We start from the raw sequence: 17,698 nt of genomic DNA on the forward strand, positions 1-17,698 counted from the left end.
TCCCTTCCCTTCCCTTCCCTTCCCTTCCCTTCCCTTCCCTTCCCTATTAAAGCATCAAAAAGATTCTACAGTAAATGCCATGGCATAACTTCATTTAGCAGACACATTTATTATCGTGGTACTTTATTAAATCTATGCCTTAAGAAAGGCAAGATTAGTAAAGCAAGGAAACATGTATCAGATGAACTGGTGCATATGGAAGAAGTAAAGACAAGCAAGAAGTGAGAAAACTAATTGTAGATTGCCAGTACTGACACTGACTGGAAAGGTCTCCATGCCACTAAGGAGCACTGTTATGGTTTGTGTACCTCAGTCACTTGGGCACCTTTTCAAAGAAATGCAAAATGGCTATGGTATTTCTTTGAGCAATGCCAAATTGCTACTGTTCTGCTTTCTGCCCATCACTAATTTATTTTAATATTCTATATCCATTTAAGAGGAAAAGATGTACCTCAGAAGTTCTTTGTATGCTTGAATGTAATTGACTGTGAGTCTTTCATCATTTACAGTAATACAAGATAGCATGGGTGTCTCTCAGGATATTGTCTCATCAGCCAGTCAAGATTTTTTAACTCTGAACAGTGTGAAATGATATCAGTAACGTAACTAGGTGACTGCAGTGTACTGACTAATCCTCCATGATGAAGAGCTGCTGCAGTCCTTTGAGATGGGTGGCGGGAGTGTTTCACACAGGGTAATAGAGTGTCTGGAAAGAAGGAGTAATGATACAACTGAGACACCGCAGGTAAAGAATACCTTTGCTAAAACACAGGCATAGTCAGAGCCCTGCAGATGCAGTTCTCAGTTCTTTTTCATGATTAAAATTCTGCAGTGTGGTGAAGGATTCACTATATTCGCTGAAGGCTCTTGGGCCTTTTCTGGTACAGCTAAACAGAAAAGAAACTGATTGCAAGCTACCTATGTAAATGGCATAGCATTTCCAAACTCAGATTATCCTATTTAAAAAATGTATGTCTTCCATCCATCCTTTTGTCCATTAAGGCAGGCAAAGAGCATGGAATCTGTGTCAAAGAAATCTGTGCCTACTGTCATAGTACCATGTTACAGATATCACTGCCCTCATGTAAACTCTTCCTGTAGACAGGTGGGTTGATGTAACCATATAGCATCTGCTTGTTTATAAAGAAGGGAAGAGTGGTAAAATTGTGTTTTATCCTAGTGTATGAAAATTCTGAGATGACAGAACTGCCTGATTTCCCTGATTGTGCTGTTCACAATGATTTCAGTCCAAAGGCTCTGCCCCTTTTTGTTTTAGGAAGACAAAGCATATGTGGAGAGTCTGTTCACATAAATCAAGGCTGCAATATCAAAACTTCAGAAGGAAACTCTTTATCAAAGGAGGACATCTCATCACATTTACATTAAGGGACTTTTGCCAGGCTTTTATGTGCTGTCCTTAATGTGACTCCAAATGCCACACGAATAATACATTGGAAACCACATCATTGCCATGTCTTGTTGGTTTAGGATTATTAACAGTGTTCTTATTTCACATTATTTATTTCAGATCACCAGACTATCTCTGATGTTAACTTGTCAGGTATCACAGGAGCATCAGAAGAAACAAACTTCACTTTTAAAACAGAGGCACTTTCTGAAAGATTAGAAAGTAACAAGCAGTCAATATTGGTGCTTCCGAGAAGAGTATCATGTGAGGTAAGACTTCTAGATGATAAAATCTTTAGGATAACAGTAATTTTTCTTCTCCTCCTCCTGCTGCAGTCTCATTCATACTATATCTGTTATTTGTTTCCAAAATTGCCAAGGGACCAAAATGAGAGTGCATCAAGGCTGCAGTTGGATTCATTTTGCCTTTGTGTTGCATCCACACTACAGTCAAAGATTTGCAAGTAAAGTATTTTGGAGACAGCTCTATTAGAGTTATTTAGCACCTCGAGTTGAAGTATTATGGTCCTGTGGGCCTTAGACTTCAGAGGGAGCAAGCAATCAGGCACTTCTTGAGAGATGTGGTATTTGTCTTGGCAAGAATCCAGGATGGGTGTATGTATAGATGCATACGTGCCCATACCATGAATTACACAGGGCTTGTATGAGCACAGACCTAGTTTAAATTAAATCAGAAATATTTATGTGTACATATCTGCATGCATATGCAGTGGACATAAATGTTCATATGTGCTTTTAATCAGAGTGGCTGTGAGAAATATGTGACAGCATAAACAGAGGAAATTTATGCAAAACATAGGTTTATTTCACAATTTAGCACTGCATTTCATTTTACATGTGAGTGGCCATGGTCAAGTATGGAGGTTGCAGTGCACACACAATGTCACAGATTTTGTTTGTTTTCTGTATTTTAAAGATGACTTAATAATAAGTAATATTAGTAATAACATTAAGTAATATTAATAATAACATTATTTCATTGTTGAGATCAGGACAGTTCTAAGGGAGTGATTTTGCCTCTGGTTCAGGAGGTAGTAAAGGGCTATTGTCTCACATCATATGCTGCTTCTGTCCACTGTCACCTTACTGTAAGAGGCTGACTCTAAAAGTATTTTAGGTTATCCTTATTAGGATGGATGTTGTTCTTCTAGACTATAAAGTAGAAGGGCCCTAGAAAATGTAACAATTCACCTACATATGCATTTAAAATACTCTTTTAAAATATCCCTATGTAAATGGAATTTAAAATCCTACAGTACTTGTATCTTTCATGTAAGCAAAATACTAAAGGAAGCAGTGAGATAATAACTGTAATATTTTGTTAGTACAATTTTTTTGCATGAAGCTGTTGATAAAGAAAAGTTCTTTCAATACACTTTCAATATAGTGTTACATTTCCAATATAATTTTCTGAAGGACTAATGGGAACATATTTTAATTTTGTAGAACCCTGGTGAAATATTCATTCTGTTGAAAGAGGAAATAGATGAAGAAACTCTAGAAATTGAATTCATAACAGATAATCAACGAATTAGAACACAGACAGCCTCTTGGAACCAGAATGTCAAATATGTGAAAGCCCTAAGTAAGAAAAATATTCTTTATCTTTAAGAAAAACTAAAAAGTTTCATCTCCCTTCACTTTTTCTGATAAGTAGTTTCCCTTTCTACTATTTTGTGGATGTTTCCTGTACATGAGTTTTGCACACATCACTTTTAATAATGCAGAGAAGGAAGGCCTTGTATTTTATGGGAACCTAGGTTCTATTAGATTGGTTTTCTGTGGTCAAATGGCAGGTGGCAGTCTTAAAAATGTCATTGATTAGTTACAGATTAACATTTTTCAAAATTACTGCCGTAAAATGCAAACCTAATATTCTTTTCTTATTACTCTGTTATGTAAATGTCTCATATTATATTTAATGCAGTAAATCTAGTTATTCTCCTCTCCATAATTCTTTCTGATGCAGGTAATAATTTATTTTCTCTGTTCACATTCATGCCATTTCTCTGTATCACTCATCTTTCCTAGTTCCTAATGATTTTTTCTATTGCTCCCTCCATAACTAGTTGATAACAGTTTAAAATATTTAACAGTTTCTCTTAGAAGATCTGTGCAGATTTAAGGGGCACACATATACCCATTCTTGATGTGGGTTAAGAATTACAACATTCCTCACCTATGTGTTCAGAGTATAGTTTGCTATTGGGCTGCATGCTGAGAATTCCCAGAAGAACTTCCATCATATTTTATTATAAAATAATTGCAATATAACCTTAGGAGGAAGTGCATACATAGTTTACAGTTTTCCACTGTGACTTCTTGGAGCTATGTTTTGGTGATTTTTTGACCTGATGATTTCTATGACTTGGCACTGGTGAGACTGCACCAGTCAAGTGCTGTGTCCAGTTCTGGGCCCCACACTTTAAGAAAGACACTGAAGTGCTGGATTGTGTGAGAGAAGGACAATGGAGCTGGGGAACGGCCTAGAGAGTAACTCACATGAGGAGTGGCTGAGGGAGCTGGCATTTTTCAGCCTGGAGAAAAGCATAATCACTGTCTATAACCTACTTGAATGTAGGCTGTGCCAGGTGGGATTTGATCTCTTCTCCCAGGAAACCAGTGACAGGGCAAGAGGACATGGCCTCAAGCTGTGCCAGAAGAGGTTCAGGTTGGACGTCAGGAGGAATTTCTGCACAGAAACGTTTGTTAAACATTGAAACAGGTTGCCCAGGGAGGTAGAGGAGTCACATCCCTGGAGTGGATGAAATGACTGCATGTGGCACATGTGACATGGTCTTTTTGGCAGGTTGGTGGTCAGTCAGAAGTTGAACTCAATGACCTTGGTAGTCTTTTCCAACCTAATTTATTCTATGATTTTCATCCTGAACACTGTCCTAAGATGATGGCCATGTATGGGCTGAGAGTTCTTTATCATTGTGATGGTGCAGAGAGCTTGCTTTTAGAAACCTGACTGGAAAGTACATAACAAACAAGGAAGTTACATTTGTAACTGGATTTCAAAGAACAAAAGCTGCACTCCTCATGCATAGGTCTCAAAAGATCCTTCCAAAAATTTTTTTTTGTCGGAACACTGTTGATCACAAAAAGGTTTCTGTAGTAGATGAAGAAATAAAATATGAAAAGTAAATTAAATACAAAAAAATTGGCAGAGAGCTGTAGGCAAGTTTAATTCTGTTTCTTATACCATTTGTGTTTGATGTTTATCCTATTTGAAAATCTGGAAAAGTGGAAATTTGGAAGTATCCTGTTTTAGGTCCAGCTGATCTGATGTTATAGGAGAAATGCTGTGTTTTGTTGTTTTGTTTTTTGCTTTTTTTTAACCCACATTTGGGCAGTTTCTATTTAAGTGATTTAATGTGATGTACTTTTAGTCTAGTTTCCCTGTCCCTATTCCTGTTCTCCATTTTCAGAATTGTCCCTTTTTCACTGTTTTTTGGGCAGAGTTAGTGTTTCAAGAAGACTCTGCTGGTATTGTCCAGCAGAATGCCTGGCACAACAAACACTAATGGGTTGGGAAATGTGCTCATAAAGCAGGCTTGTGCTGCATGCACAGAGGGAGTCATACTTAAGTAACAGACAAGTGCCTCTCTCCTTGGCTTTTATGAGGTAAACAACCAGAATGAATTAATTATACTGCAATTTCTGCAGCCTAGCCCAAATACAATTTTGAGAACCTTGACTGCAATAAAAAAAAAAAAAAGTTTTTAAGATTAATAGTGATTGCACTTTTTGTGATAAATGAACTTTTTTCCTTAACATGTAGGCATAAGGACGCTGATTGTAGGTCATCAGTCTATCAAAGGGCATTTCAAAATTTTAAGCATTCTGTTTTCATCTCCTTTCTAATGAGAAGCAATACAATAGGTTTGCTTTATACAGATTTAAAGATACACATTTTCGTTCGTCAGCTTTGTGAAAGACTGAAAGACCTGAATAAAAAAACTGACTACACTGAATCATCTGTGAAATGCAAATCCAGTCAGTTCATCAACTCTATGTTTTTTCTGTGATATTCTCTGTTCTTTTACTCATTCCCCAAGATCTCTGTTTTGGGACTGTAAAATATCTTCAGCTGGTGTTTTGATTTGTGTTTTATAAGATTTTCCTGCTGGCCCTGTATATGTAAATGTCTACTCTGGGGGAGTCATTAAGACGACAGCACAGATTGAATACTATACTGCACTAGAGGAAATTGAACCCATTTTAAAGAAAGTGGCCGACCCAATAGCTTTCACTTGTCAGGTAAGTTGACTTCTCAAATTTTAATTAAAGAAAAATAGAATGTAAGTGCCTAAATGAACTAAGAGATGGTATGCAGTCTTTTGATTGCACAGTAATTTTGTAATGGCTCAGTAGTAAGCTCAGGATTAAGAGGCCTGCCTCTGAGATGTCTAGTTGTAAGCAAGTCAGGCAAGAGAAAACAAATTTTCCATTTTCTTGTTTTGTTTAGCTAATGATGTAAACATCCTTTGTGCTGTATATGCCCAGTGAGCAACATGCTGCACTCCAGAGGCTGAAAATAAGAACAAATATTACTGAAGTCTCTCTCCATTTAAAGTGTTATTTTTTTGTATTTCTGAAACCAATAGAAGCATTAATCTTAAACCACATTGTATTTGGAGGGTTGTTATTCATTCACCATCAAACCAAATTTTTCTGGCATAGCTTGTAGGGGAAGCTGTAAGTTGCTGCTCATGTAGAGTCCATTTACAGCTGCTGAATTATCATTCATGTGATTTGCTGGTTGCCATGCACATTCTTTGCATATATTTAGAAAAAATCAGGTTTTGAACTGTGTTTCAGATCAGCACAGCAGACTGCAGTGCTCTGCAGCCTGTTCTTTTCCAGTGGCACATAAGAAATATCAGGAAAAGAAGCCTATGTTAAGGTAGGACAGAATCTCAAGTATCATTTTTTGAATGGTGGGTAGCCCAAGAAGACCTTCCACAATGTCTATATTGCAATTGCAAAGCCAGAACAAAAATAATAGATTGTGTTTCCAGTGCAGACAATCTCATTTGCCTGTGACAAATATACCTTATCCACCACCTAAGGCATTACACTCATAACAAAAGGATTAATAAAATATGATTTATTGCATTATTAGTTTTCTATTAAAGATGAAGCTAGATTCCTTCCAAGTACAAGTTACTTCTATTCTAGGGAGGAAAACAGGCTGTTGCACAAAAAAAATAGTGCAACTCAAAGAGCAAATGTGTTCTTAAATTCTTTATGGTATCCATAATTTTTTAGTCTGTATTTTGAAGTATGTCTAAGTAAGCCTCTAACAAGTTTCATTTAAACCTCTATACATAAGAAGTTTACCATAATGATTTAAAAATTTATCATTAACATGGTAATCTAGATACCTACAACACACAAGATATTTCCACTGGAGAGTTATTTGTATTATTCAGGAGTTTGACCCTTCATTTAACCAGCATGAATAATATTTATTAAAGCACATGCAATTCAAATCATATTCAAATGAAAAAATAATTCTGTGCAGAGCAGTAGTGCACACCAGGAAATACAGCTGTAGTGTTATGGCTATGAAGTATGTTTAACATTTCCTCACCTTTACTCCTCTGAATAATAAGCAAGGGTTTAAATGAGGTGAAAATGCTATATGCTATTATTTTTCTTGTTTTGGAAACTGAAAAACTAATGTCGAAAAAATGTTTTTAGTTGAGTAAGCTCTACAGTCCACACAATGTCATGGCTACTCTGTGGTAAAGTATACCAATGGTAATTCTTCTGTAAGTTTACATATGTGTTGGAAGATTTGTCTCATTTAATGATACCTGCTGGGCCTCAGAGTGAGGTACACTAACTACCTGGGTAGCTAAAATTTTTCTGCAAGCTTTTTAAATGAGCTCCTAATTTAATGTTAACAAGCTACATCATAAAGATGCAATTTACAGAACATAATTTAACTTAATCTTTAAAATATGTTCACAAAAGGAAAAGCAAAACAGACTTGATACTAATTAGAATTCCCATCAAGTAGCAGCAGTAGTAATAACTTCTATTTAACCAGGATAATTAAAACCTTTGAGACTATCAACTTGTTTGCAAAAGTGTCCTGGGGCAACAGTCATTTATCTATGCAAAGGAACAATCAAACACAATGGAAAATAAAACTGATAGAAAATAGAAAAATCTTACAGCAATTATTATCAAAGCAATATCACTCTGTGATTCAAGAGAAAGTTCAAGATTTTCACAAATACTTACAATCTGAGAAGTATCTCCTTATTAAAATTCTTTGATGAAAGCAAATGGCTGCATTAGTTCATACCAAAGACACAGTGCTTTGGTAAAATGCTTACATTATATTCTGTATTGTCTTGCCAACCCTTCCAGCTCCTTTGATATGTTCCACTTTGTCCCCCAATAAAGCCAAAGAGAGAGACAAAAGCCAACAAATAGGATTGCAGCTATCCATTCCTTTTAGTGATGGTCAGATGAATTAGTGGATCTTAGTGGGAGACTATCAAAATATGGTATCACTGCATTTATGGATCTGTTTTTTGAGAGCAACTGAAGGTTTGCATTAGCTAAGGTTTAAATTAAGCATAATCTAAGATTTTACAAGTAATGGGTTTGGATGAAATTCTTTGCTACATCTAATAGATTGTAATTTTCTGTTCCAAATTTTTCTGAATTTAAAAAGCATTTACCAACATCAGCAAGATAATTTAAAACAACTAAAAAAGTATTTAAAATTTAATAGAATAAATAAATAAAATTAAATAAGTTTCTTTGCATGAGTTTTGAAAGAAAAAAACCTGAAATATTAAAGTAGGAAGAGTTGTGATCATAATAACTGAACCATTATGCTGAATGGATTTGCTATGAGGATAAAGGAAGGTGAAAGTTGGATAAAGGTCATGATTTCTGGCTCTCTCACATAATTCTGCATTCAAGAAATTCTCTTAGGGAGTTTTTGTTCTTACAGTAACCTAATGTATAGACTGATTTTAAGGTTTTTATAATTCATAATTAAACTTTTTCATATTTCATGTTTTACTTTACACCAACTAATCATTTCAGCATTCTGCTGGATTTACATGCTGTATTGATTTTTCTCTCAGAGTTTTTCTACCAAATGGAAATATTGATTCAATTATTTAGTGTTGGGCTTTCCTGGCATAGATTTATTAGGTTTCAAAATAAAGGGGAAAAAAAAATTGAAGCTAAGGTCATATCCTTATTACTGAAACTGTCAAGTTCATGTTAGCTTGAGTGACTTAGAATATCTAAAGAGATTGAGGAAGTCTTTATGACAAACTTCAGTTGAATAATACTCCTATGATTCTGAGATACTTGATATCTTCAATTATGTTTTTATCATAGTCATTAAACAGGATTCCAGTTACAGTTGATATTGGAAAAAAAATCATGAAAATAAACTACTGCCTTCTCTATGAAAACTTGTAAAATAGCTATATGACTTATGTGGTGATATTTTGTATGCATCTCTGCCTGATCCCCAGAGATACTTCATTTGAAACTGTATTTAATATTTCAATCTTCTCAGCAACATCGACAGCTGTTATTTTAAAATGCTTCTTTCTTTTCCTCTAGGTATGAAAGCTGTCCATATTCTATCACTGGCTAAAACTGTTAGAAATGCCTGACTGATTTTAAACCTGGCCCATTCTCTTTGGCAAAATCAATCCTGATATAGAAGTGCATATCAAGTAGTGTCTGATATGTAAGAACTAATGGAGAAGTTCATCTTTATGTAAATGTAACCTTGTTAGTACTGCCAAAGCCAGTGTGGAATATGTTAATTTACTGGCTGTGGATGCTGTGTTTCAGTGGCACACATTTTCAGGGCTTGGTTAGCAGTTATTAAAGAACATAGGTAATGTCATTGACAAAAGTAGCAAAATTTGTGCTTGGTGGTCTCCTTTCTCAAGGATGTCTTCGGAAGCCCAGGTGTGATGGTGAGCACTTGGGGCTTTTCTGTTCACAGCTGTGTCCTGTTGCTCTGGAAAGGGGAGAGGGAATAGAGATAGTGCCTACAGCTGAGAAGGTGATACTGGGACTAGCAGTAACACTTGTGGAAGGACTCCCAGCATGGGAGTAGAGAATAGTTGACTGTGCTTCACAGACTATGGGAAAAAATTGTCTACAAAGTCACTAGCTTAGTTCTGAGGGGCTGTAAGGACATCTGGGGAAACTAGGATTATTGCTTAGGTGGCTTTCTCAATTTCCTAAGTGGCTCAGAGTTCTCTTGCAGGGTGCTTAAGTTTAAGTTCAATTTTAAATACAGTTCTGCTTCTGTTTGCTTTTTTGAAGCTTCCATAGGAACTTCAGTTTTGTAATGTTGGTGAGATTTCTTGAGTCTATAGAGTTCTGTGTAGGGTATGTTAAAATACATATACACAGCAGACTTTGAGTCTGTGAGTGCTCTGGGGCAAGAATGGGCAGTAAAGTGGAAGTCTCTAAACCAAATTGTTTCTTGGGGAGGTGCCCTTTATGGTATGGAACTAGATAGTGCAGAGTGGCCCTATTCCTAATTCTGTTTTGCTGTTGTTTTAGCTGTTATCTTCACATAAGTGCTGAAACAGACCCTCCTGTATGTGAGATAAAAGACATAGATGCCCTTTTTTTTTTTTTTAATTAAATTTTTTCTTTTAAATTAACTAATCTTTTTTTCCTTTTGTATCTTTGCTGTAGAGTAGTACAACAATGCTCCCCATTATGGTTTAGTTAACAGCATAGCTTATTAAATCATTGCTTAAGCCTTCAGATTTTACATCCCAAGAGTAAGAGGAAAAACAAAAAGTTGAAGTGGAAAACATGAAGCAGATTGCACTGATAACTTTGTATAAGAAGTGCATTGTTCTTGACTTGTAATGCATAGAAATGGATAGGCTGGTCATTGGAGGGAAGGCCTGTTGATGTATGAGAAATTTTGCTACAAGTTTCTGAAGCTTTTTTCTGTTCAAGAACTTGTTCCATCTTAGGTTGTGAAGGACTGTTTTATTCCATTTAAATTTGTATCTACTACACAGTTGCTTCACTGAGTACCAATGGTTTTGAGCCTCTTTCCTCGTGACACAGGATCTGCCATATACACTTAACTGAACTAGTTCCTGTGTTGTTACTTGTTTTTTTTCCTGCTCTAGATTGAACTGTGTTAATATAGTGTAATGATAACATATCTAAGAAGATGTCTTTGGAATGAGTGAGAATAGTATGGTTTCCTAACTGAATTTTGATATTATTCCTCTTAATAACTTATAAATGTAGTGTTGTTATACATGTTAAGAGTTTGGAGGTTTTATAGATATTTTGGGAGGTTTTGCATATGCTTTCTGAATTTACATAGTAGTCTTGTACTCAGATTCTTATTCTAGAACAAGCCTGAAAGATATTTTTTCCTTGGTGGAGTATTTTCTTAATGCTTAATGCTTTGGATTTTGAAGGTTATGACATATATTCATAATTATTGAATAAAAAATACTGAGAATGTAGTGTGACAGCACAGAAAGGGAGTGAATTATGAAAAGAAATGCAATGGATTTTACATATCTTAATATTGGAAGGTTCAGGGTTAATTATTGGAAAAATAAGTAATCATATTGTTAGCTTCCTACCTGCATAAATGTCTCTTGCATTGGTAGGAATTGGATGAAAATTATATCGTGCCTCTGCATTCAATGTTTTCTGATCATGTCATACTAACTTTTCTAATTACATTTCAGCAATCTTGGGAATTAAACTTCATGTTTTGTTAGTACATCCCCCTGTCACTTTCTCCTCAGCATGTCAGTCATAGACTTTCTAAATTCATATACTGAGCATGTCTGAAGATGTTCCATTTTAGTTATCCCAGAGTTGTCTTGACCAGCCACAGTCCAGCTGTGGGAAGGCAAACTTTAACACAGGGCTACCCTGAGCAGAGTAAAACAACTGTCCCTGAGTTCTCTGCTGTGGCTGAGCTCCTTTTGGTGCCCAGTGTAGCACAGACTAGACTAGAGCTGTAGTACTTGTTGTAAAATACCCTTACTCTTCAAATCTCTGTAGTCAGGTTGCTCTTGTCAGGCCAGGCAAAGAGATATTTAATTACGGCTACCTTGAAAGTTGTTAGGTGTAGATCTCAACCTTCTGTCCAGAAAGAGGCACTCAAAAATCTCCTGGCAGTCAGTGCAGATTTCCCCTGTCTAAAGACTGTGTGTTTAGTAGGAAGCTGATCTATCTGCTTGATATCAGTTTCTTGTTCTGTCAACAATGTCATGTCTTGGCTGATGAAACTGAAGCTGTTTCCTACCAGGAAAAGTCCACAATCTTAATGTAAAAGTTTTGGGTAACAGAGAGCGACTATAATCTTTAAACTCACCCTGAATTACTGCTGTAGTAAAACATCTTCCTGTCCTTACACTTCATCCAGAAGTTTTTAAGTTATGGATGAACTTCATATGTTATAATGCATGTTTATGTACAGTTGGATCATGTTGTCATGATTCTTTGTATTAAAATATCTCCTCTATAGTTTTCAAAAACTGTGCTGCTCTTACTGAGAGTTTGCCATAATACTGTTTTGAGTAATTTGATTCACCAGCACTCTGAGGATAAAGTTAAAAATATATATGCAACAAATACACTAAGATTTTTTCTCTTTTGTCTTTCCTTTAAGCAGGCATTGAAATTTTCTTCTGTAGAGAAGGTAGACAATGTTCTGACTTCATTACTGAAAAGCAAAATATCTACTTATGAATTCAGCCCATTCCAAAGTGAAGAAGAACACCATCACCAAGCTAGTGAGTCACTTGTTCTATGTATTGATTTTATTACTGATGCTATGGTTATTACATATAAATGTTAATAAGACAATCCTTAAGTATCGAAAGCCTCTAGTGAAATGTAAGAATCCACAAATCCACAAATAAAGACAACATAAGCAGAAAAAATGGGAGAAAGAATTCTGTAAATCATCACTTTGTGATTCAATACTTTGTATTTATACTTCTCTGGATTTTTGATCAGCTTTGGATTAACTGCAGATTGGCAGTTTTACAGCTGAGAAAATTTATACTTACAGAGAAAATGGGCAATAAGATGTGAAGATGCCTGTACATTATATGCTTTTTACTATTTGCTCTTCTGCAATTCAGTTTAAATTTCACTTTTTCCAAGTATGGGGAAAATCTGAAACTTTTCTGTATCTGAAGAGAATGGATGGCTTTTGATCTTAGAACAGCACTAAACTTCTCCAGTCACTTTTACTACCTATGCACTTAATGGCTTTCATTACTTCTGGCCAAAAGATAATTTTGTTATTTTTAATTTTTAAAAGAAGGCATCCCAGTGAGTTAAAATAGGATTTCTCTATAAGGTAGATACATTACATGCACAACTCAGTAATGCATCAACAGAAGCTGCTGTTAGTACAAAATGGAGGGCCCTGGTTGAATTCATTAACTACTTATTTGGGATTCAGGCTGGTTTGCAATAAACCAAGAGTGTGGTTATTTAGCTTGTGTTTTGAAAACATCATTATGTTGTTATTTCAAGTGTGGATTAAACCTCAGTTTAAGAAACTTTTGGGGAAAAGCAATACTCAAGATAATGTGTTCTCCTTGTAAAATACTTGAGAAAGATGTGTTCAGGATGCCATTTGACTTCTCTTTTGTGTAGCTGGACTATGGTTTTGAGAGAGAAATAAGCTCTCTACAATCAGTAAACCCAGTGCTCATACAAACAAGTTTTGAATGTAGCACTACTGGAATTGTCATCATGTTTCCTCTCCTTTTCTCTGTTGATGCAATTCACTCCTCTGTATTATATAAACATGATTTAACTTGTAATGTAAAAATGAGCTTAAATGTCAAAGTTAGTGGAAGCAAATAAATGAGGCACCTGTCCTTGCAATTTTCCTATGCAAGACTGCAGGGTAACACAGATTCAAGAGTCTTTCCCAGTGTGAAATGCTAGTTGATGAGAAAAAGATGTTTCACTTCTCTAATAACTATTAGATCTGGTGATGTTTTTGAATATTGAGAACAATGCTAACCAACCTGTTATGGCCCCAAAAAAAGCCTGTGTGTTTCAAGAGCAAGTTGACTACTTGAGCCAATAGTGACCTTAAAGTGAACTGGTTTGATGTATTGCCCAAAACAAAGGTGCAAAGTTAGATGCCCAGATTCTTCATGAAAGAAGGATGTGTTTGTAGTGCTGGAAGCACTCAAAATGTGGGAATCTTAGACTCTTATCCCTCTTCTGCCTGAAAGGTATATAAACCTGTGTCTTTGACTCCCACAGAAGCATCCCAAACTGCCACTAGACATGTCCTGTAGTGAATGAGAGGAGCACAAGCTTTCAGCATGAGGCATGGGGAAGAGAAACCTTTCTCTCTGTTGTTCTACATGGATGCTTTATTTGAGCATCCTTGCACATCAGGGTACAGCTAATAAATTGCTGCACTTGAAAGATCTCAGTATGACCTCAAAATGAACCAAGAATGAAGAACTTATGATTAATTAATTGATTGGATAACTAATGAATTGCATGGTTTGACTTCTCACAAAGTGTGAAGCTGTGTAATTAAAAATTTGGGCATGTAAAAGTAAATAGAAAAGGCATGTAATATAATAAATAAAAATGCAGTATGCTTTCCTATATAGACAGTGGTTTAGATCAAAACCATCATGAGATGCATGTTTGCTTACATAACTTTTAAGGAGCCATTCCTATCCCCAAAATGACTGTTCAACATTATTTTAGTATGATAATGCAGTACTTGTGAGTACTCAGCGTCTAAGCTGGTATAGTCAAGACAGGTGGCAAGGGTGCAGAAGATTAATTCTGATACAGATGAGCAAGCTAAATGCAGGCTGAATAGAAACCACTGGAAAATATTATGTTTAACAAACAGCATTAACTGGAGACAGAGCCAAGACTTGTCTGGGATTTTTAGGGGTGGTGTAATCCCTCATGGAAGAATGTAACTAAAGGTGGAAATGCTGTCTAAATATTGTACATTCCATACTGAATTTATTTCAGGGTATATTGTATGCAAATTATTTCTTCATATTCTTGTAATAGAATTCAGTTCAAAGCATACTAACAAATCCAAACTCCTATTTCAAAATATTTCTTAAGAAATATGATTCTTCTTGGAAAGCCCTGATTCTCACAATCCTCAGATTTGGGAATTTTTGTTGCATTGTTTTCTGTCCAAGAAATAGCAATTTACTTGAAGAAAACCAGTTTCATTTTCCACTATTAATTTTCATTTTTTACAAGTTATCTATTACTATATCTCTAATTAAACTCAACTACTGATGCTTATGAAAGTCCTGAACTTGCTTTGTAGAGAACAGTGCTTTTTGTCACCTAAAACTGCTAGCAACATAGCAAATCCTATTCTGATTTCTGTAATTCTTTTTTCCAAGAAACACCTATCCCAAAAGAAGAAATAGAGTCTGGGATTTTAGCTTTTAGCAGAATAATGGGGGGAGGGAGAATGTACTGGTATTAACACTGTAGGCGTCATCTTAGGTGCTCTTTAAATTGCTAAGGAAAACAGCCATGTCCTGTTTCAATAATTTGGGAAATAAAAGAAGGATGTCTTACAAGATGTGCAGAAATAGCACTGTAGGTTGCTCTGTTTCCTTACTTCAATTTTATGAAAATTCCTGCAGGCTAAGACAATGCTACGATACAGTAATATTAGATTTTATGCTCTGTTTTATAGCTGAGGTTTTTCAGAATTCTCTGCGGAGAAGAGAAAGGATTATGACAGGGCAAAACGTACAAAAAGCCCCCCAGCAATTCCCTCTCAACCTTGTGTATGTCAAATAGAACTTTAATTAAAAGCAAGTACTGGCCTCAATGTAAGCTGAAAGTTGAAGAAGCCACCTTAAAGCACTTAAAAATGTGCCACTTGAGAACTTTCCCTTTAACCTTTCCTTCCATCTTGTGAGCATCAGCTAACCAGTTCTTAGTGCTCTTAGCCAAACAGCCACAGCTTTACTCTGCTAACATTCTCCATTAAAGGGCTGATGTTGAGTAAAAGCTGCTCTCTGCTTTACCCTTATAACTACTACTTTTTGCTCAGTTCTGTATAGTTAGCTGAAATGTACCAGTTGTTCCAGTTTAACAGCAGGCAAAATTTCCAACAATTTTCACCAATTCAGTGTGACAAACTTGCAAGTTCAAGAATGGTGTTTTCTTCCTGAAGCATGTGGGCTTTCAAATAATTACAGCATCTTCTCACTCTGTATACTACAAAACTATTTAAAGCGGTTAAACACAGTATGAGGAATTTTCTTTACAGCAGAACATCTAGTTTGTCTTAAGAGCTCAACTCGGTTTTAAGAATTGGCAATTAAAGAACAGTTATAATTTAAAAAACAAACATGAATTTTGTAGTGGACTTTTCTTACCTGTTATTTTGACAGTGGTACCCATAGTCATCATCAATTTCTGCTGTAGAACCTGGCGGAAAGAGAGAAGTTCTTCACCTTTTCCTAGTGACTTGGGAGAGATTCAAACAGTTAGTGGTGTCTCTTTTCAGAATGAGGGCAAAAAACAAAGACCAGGAGATTTCAATAATCTCTTTTGAGGTTGTTAACCTTACTGCATTTCATAATTACTATGGATTTTGGGGAGAAATTTCTGAGAAGCCAAGCCTAAGAACTTCTTTTCCCCTTCACTGCATGGGAGGTAAAGCTATTAGCTTATGTTACTAGCTAATTATTATTAGCAGAGAGTGACTACTGGTACCACAGCTGCATACAGAAATGGTCACTGAAATGTTGCTGAGGTTGCTGAAAAAACAGCAGCCATCTCCACTGTCAGTATAGCATTTACCAAGACAACAGCTGTACTGAGATGGCCTCAAGCAGTTCATTGCTTTGGGGGAGGATTTATCAGCAAGTCTGGAAAAGTTTGGCCCTTAAAGATTGTGTCCTCCTTTGTGTGAGTGCAGGGTGCTGCTGGTTGACTGCCTGAAAATCAGAGTATTGAAAACTGTCTTAAGTTAGTGAAGCTCAGTCATCTGTGGGTCCTCATCATGACTTTTTGCTTTGTGTCACAACTTGATGCCACCAGGCTTCAGGTTCATGAGCAGAAGAGACTAAAAGTGTTGGTTTGAACCACTCATTTCCTCTTTGAGTTTTATGTAGAAGATCTCACTATACCACCAATGCTGCTTTTGAAGTTTCCTTTTTTTTTTTTCTGCTTACTACAAGCAGCAATAGAAAAAAAATGTTTGTTTTAGGAAATTGATTTATTTATTTATTTTTACCATCCTCTATGGCTGGCTGAGATATTTCATTTGTTAATGATGTAATTCCCTGTAATATTTGAAGTATGTGAGTGTACGAGTCCTGCCTGAATATCAAACTCAGCTAGGGAGGAGTTGAGTGGTGACCAGAAAAAAACAGCTGAAGTGCTTTTGGAATACCTCTGTTTTATGTTACTTTAAGATTATAGAAATGCATTCTAGGCAGGTGTAGGCTTACCTAGAGCAGGCTTATGAATACCACCTACTCTTTTTCTGTTGGTGAAGAAATCATAGCATCCAGTCCATTGGTAATATAGACTTGATTGCCTTTCAGATTAGTAACCATTTTTTTTGGGGGGTTTCATTAGTATGAGTGAAAATTAATTTGGAGTATGTTATTAACACCGTGTTAAGGCTCTTTTTAGTGACTCTATTTATTTGATCTTCTGGTGTCTCCTAATGGTGCAAACTATTCAGTAAAGTTCATAAAGTTTACTCTATGATTACTGCTCAACACCTACTGCATTGCTGAACACCTAAAAAAATAGCAAAACCCACAAGTATTAAGAAAAGCAGTTGGAGGATTTGTGGAAGCCTTTTTAAATATTAGCTCGGGTTTGAGCACTTGAAGAGAATCCTGTTTTTTCCTACATTTAGGAAAAACAAGACAGAAATAAGAAGTCGAATGCATATACTCTGGGCTAAAAATGATAGTTCTTCAAATGACAGTTGTGTAGCATCTACTTGTCTCAAAAATCTTAGGTGCTATGCAGTTTTAAGATTTCTTATTGTAACCCAAAAGATTTTAAAGCACACTGAAAATACAAGGGAATATAAACTACAACCCATACTCTTGTTGATGGAAGTTCAACCTGCCAAGGCTTCTAAAACAAGTGGCTTGATTTACACAGGTGCAGTACATATATTTACAGTTTCTTGATTAGATTTTTCTTTGCCTGGTGGAAAGAAAAGTTAGGCAACACAAAATTTGTTTAAAAA

At 35.9% G+C, this 17,698-nt stretch overlaps 1 protein-coding gene across 7 annotated transcripts in view; it reads left to right on the plus strand.

The window, feature by feature from the left end:
• BANK1 (B cell scaffold protein with ankyrin repeats 1) overlaps positions 1-17,698 on the plus strand; it is a 133,718-nt gene that overhangs the window by 36,965 nt on the left and 79,055 nt on the right. For 5 of the 7 annotated variants that reach the window (XM_033513641.1, XM_033513640.1, XM_033513646.1 and 2 more), the window contains exons 4-7: positions 1,529-1,677; positions 2,875-3,013; positions 5,552-5,694; positions 12,107-12,230. In XM_033513641.1, coding sequence (XP_033369532.1) covers positions 1,529-1,677; positions 2,875-3,013; positions 5,552-5,694; positions 12,107-12,230 — 555 coding nt within the window. The remainder of the gene's footprint in view (positions 1-1,528; positions 1,678-2,874; positions 3,014-5,551; positions 5,695-12,106; positions 12,231-17,698) is intronic. The other 2 variants (XM_033513642.1, XM_033513644.1) reach the window with 1 other exon arrangement.

The sequence above is a fragment of the Parus major genome, chromosome 4 (assembly GCF_001522545.3).
Source record: "Parus major isolate Abel chromosome 4, Parus_major1.1, whole genome shotgun sequence".
Taxonomy (NCBI): domain Eukaryota; kingdom Metazoa; phylum Chordata; class Aves; order Passeriformes; family Paridae; genus Parus; species Parus major.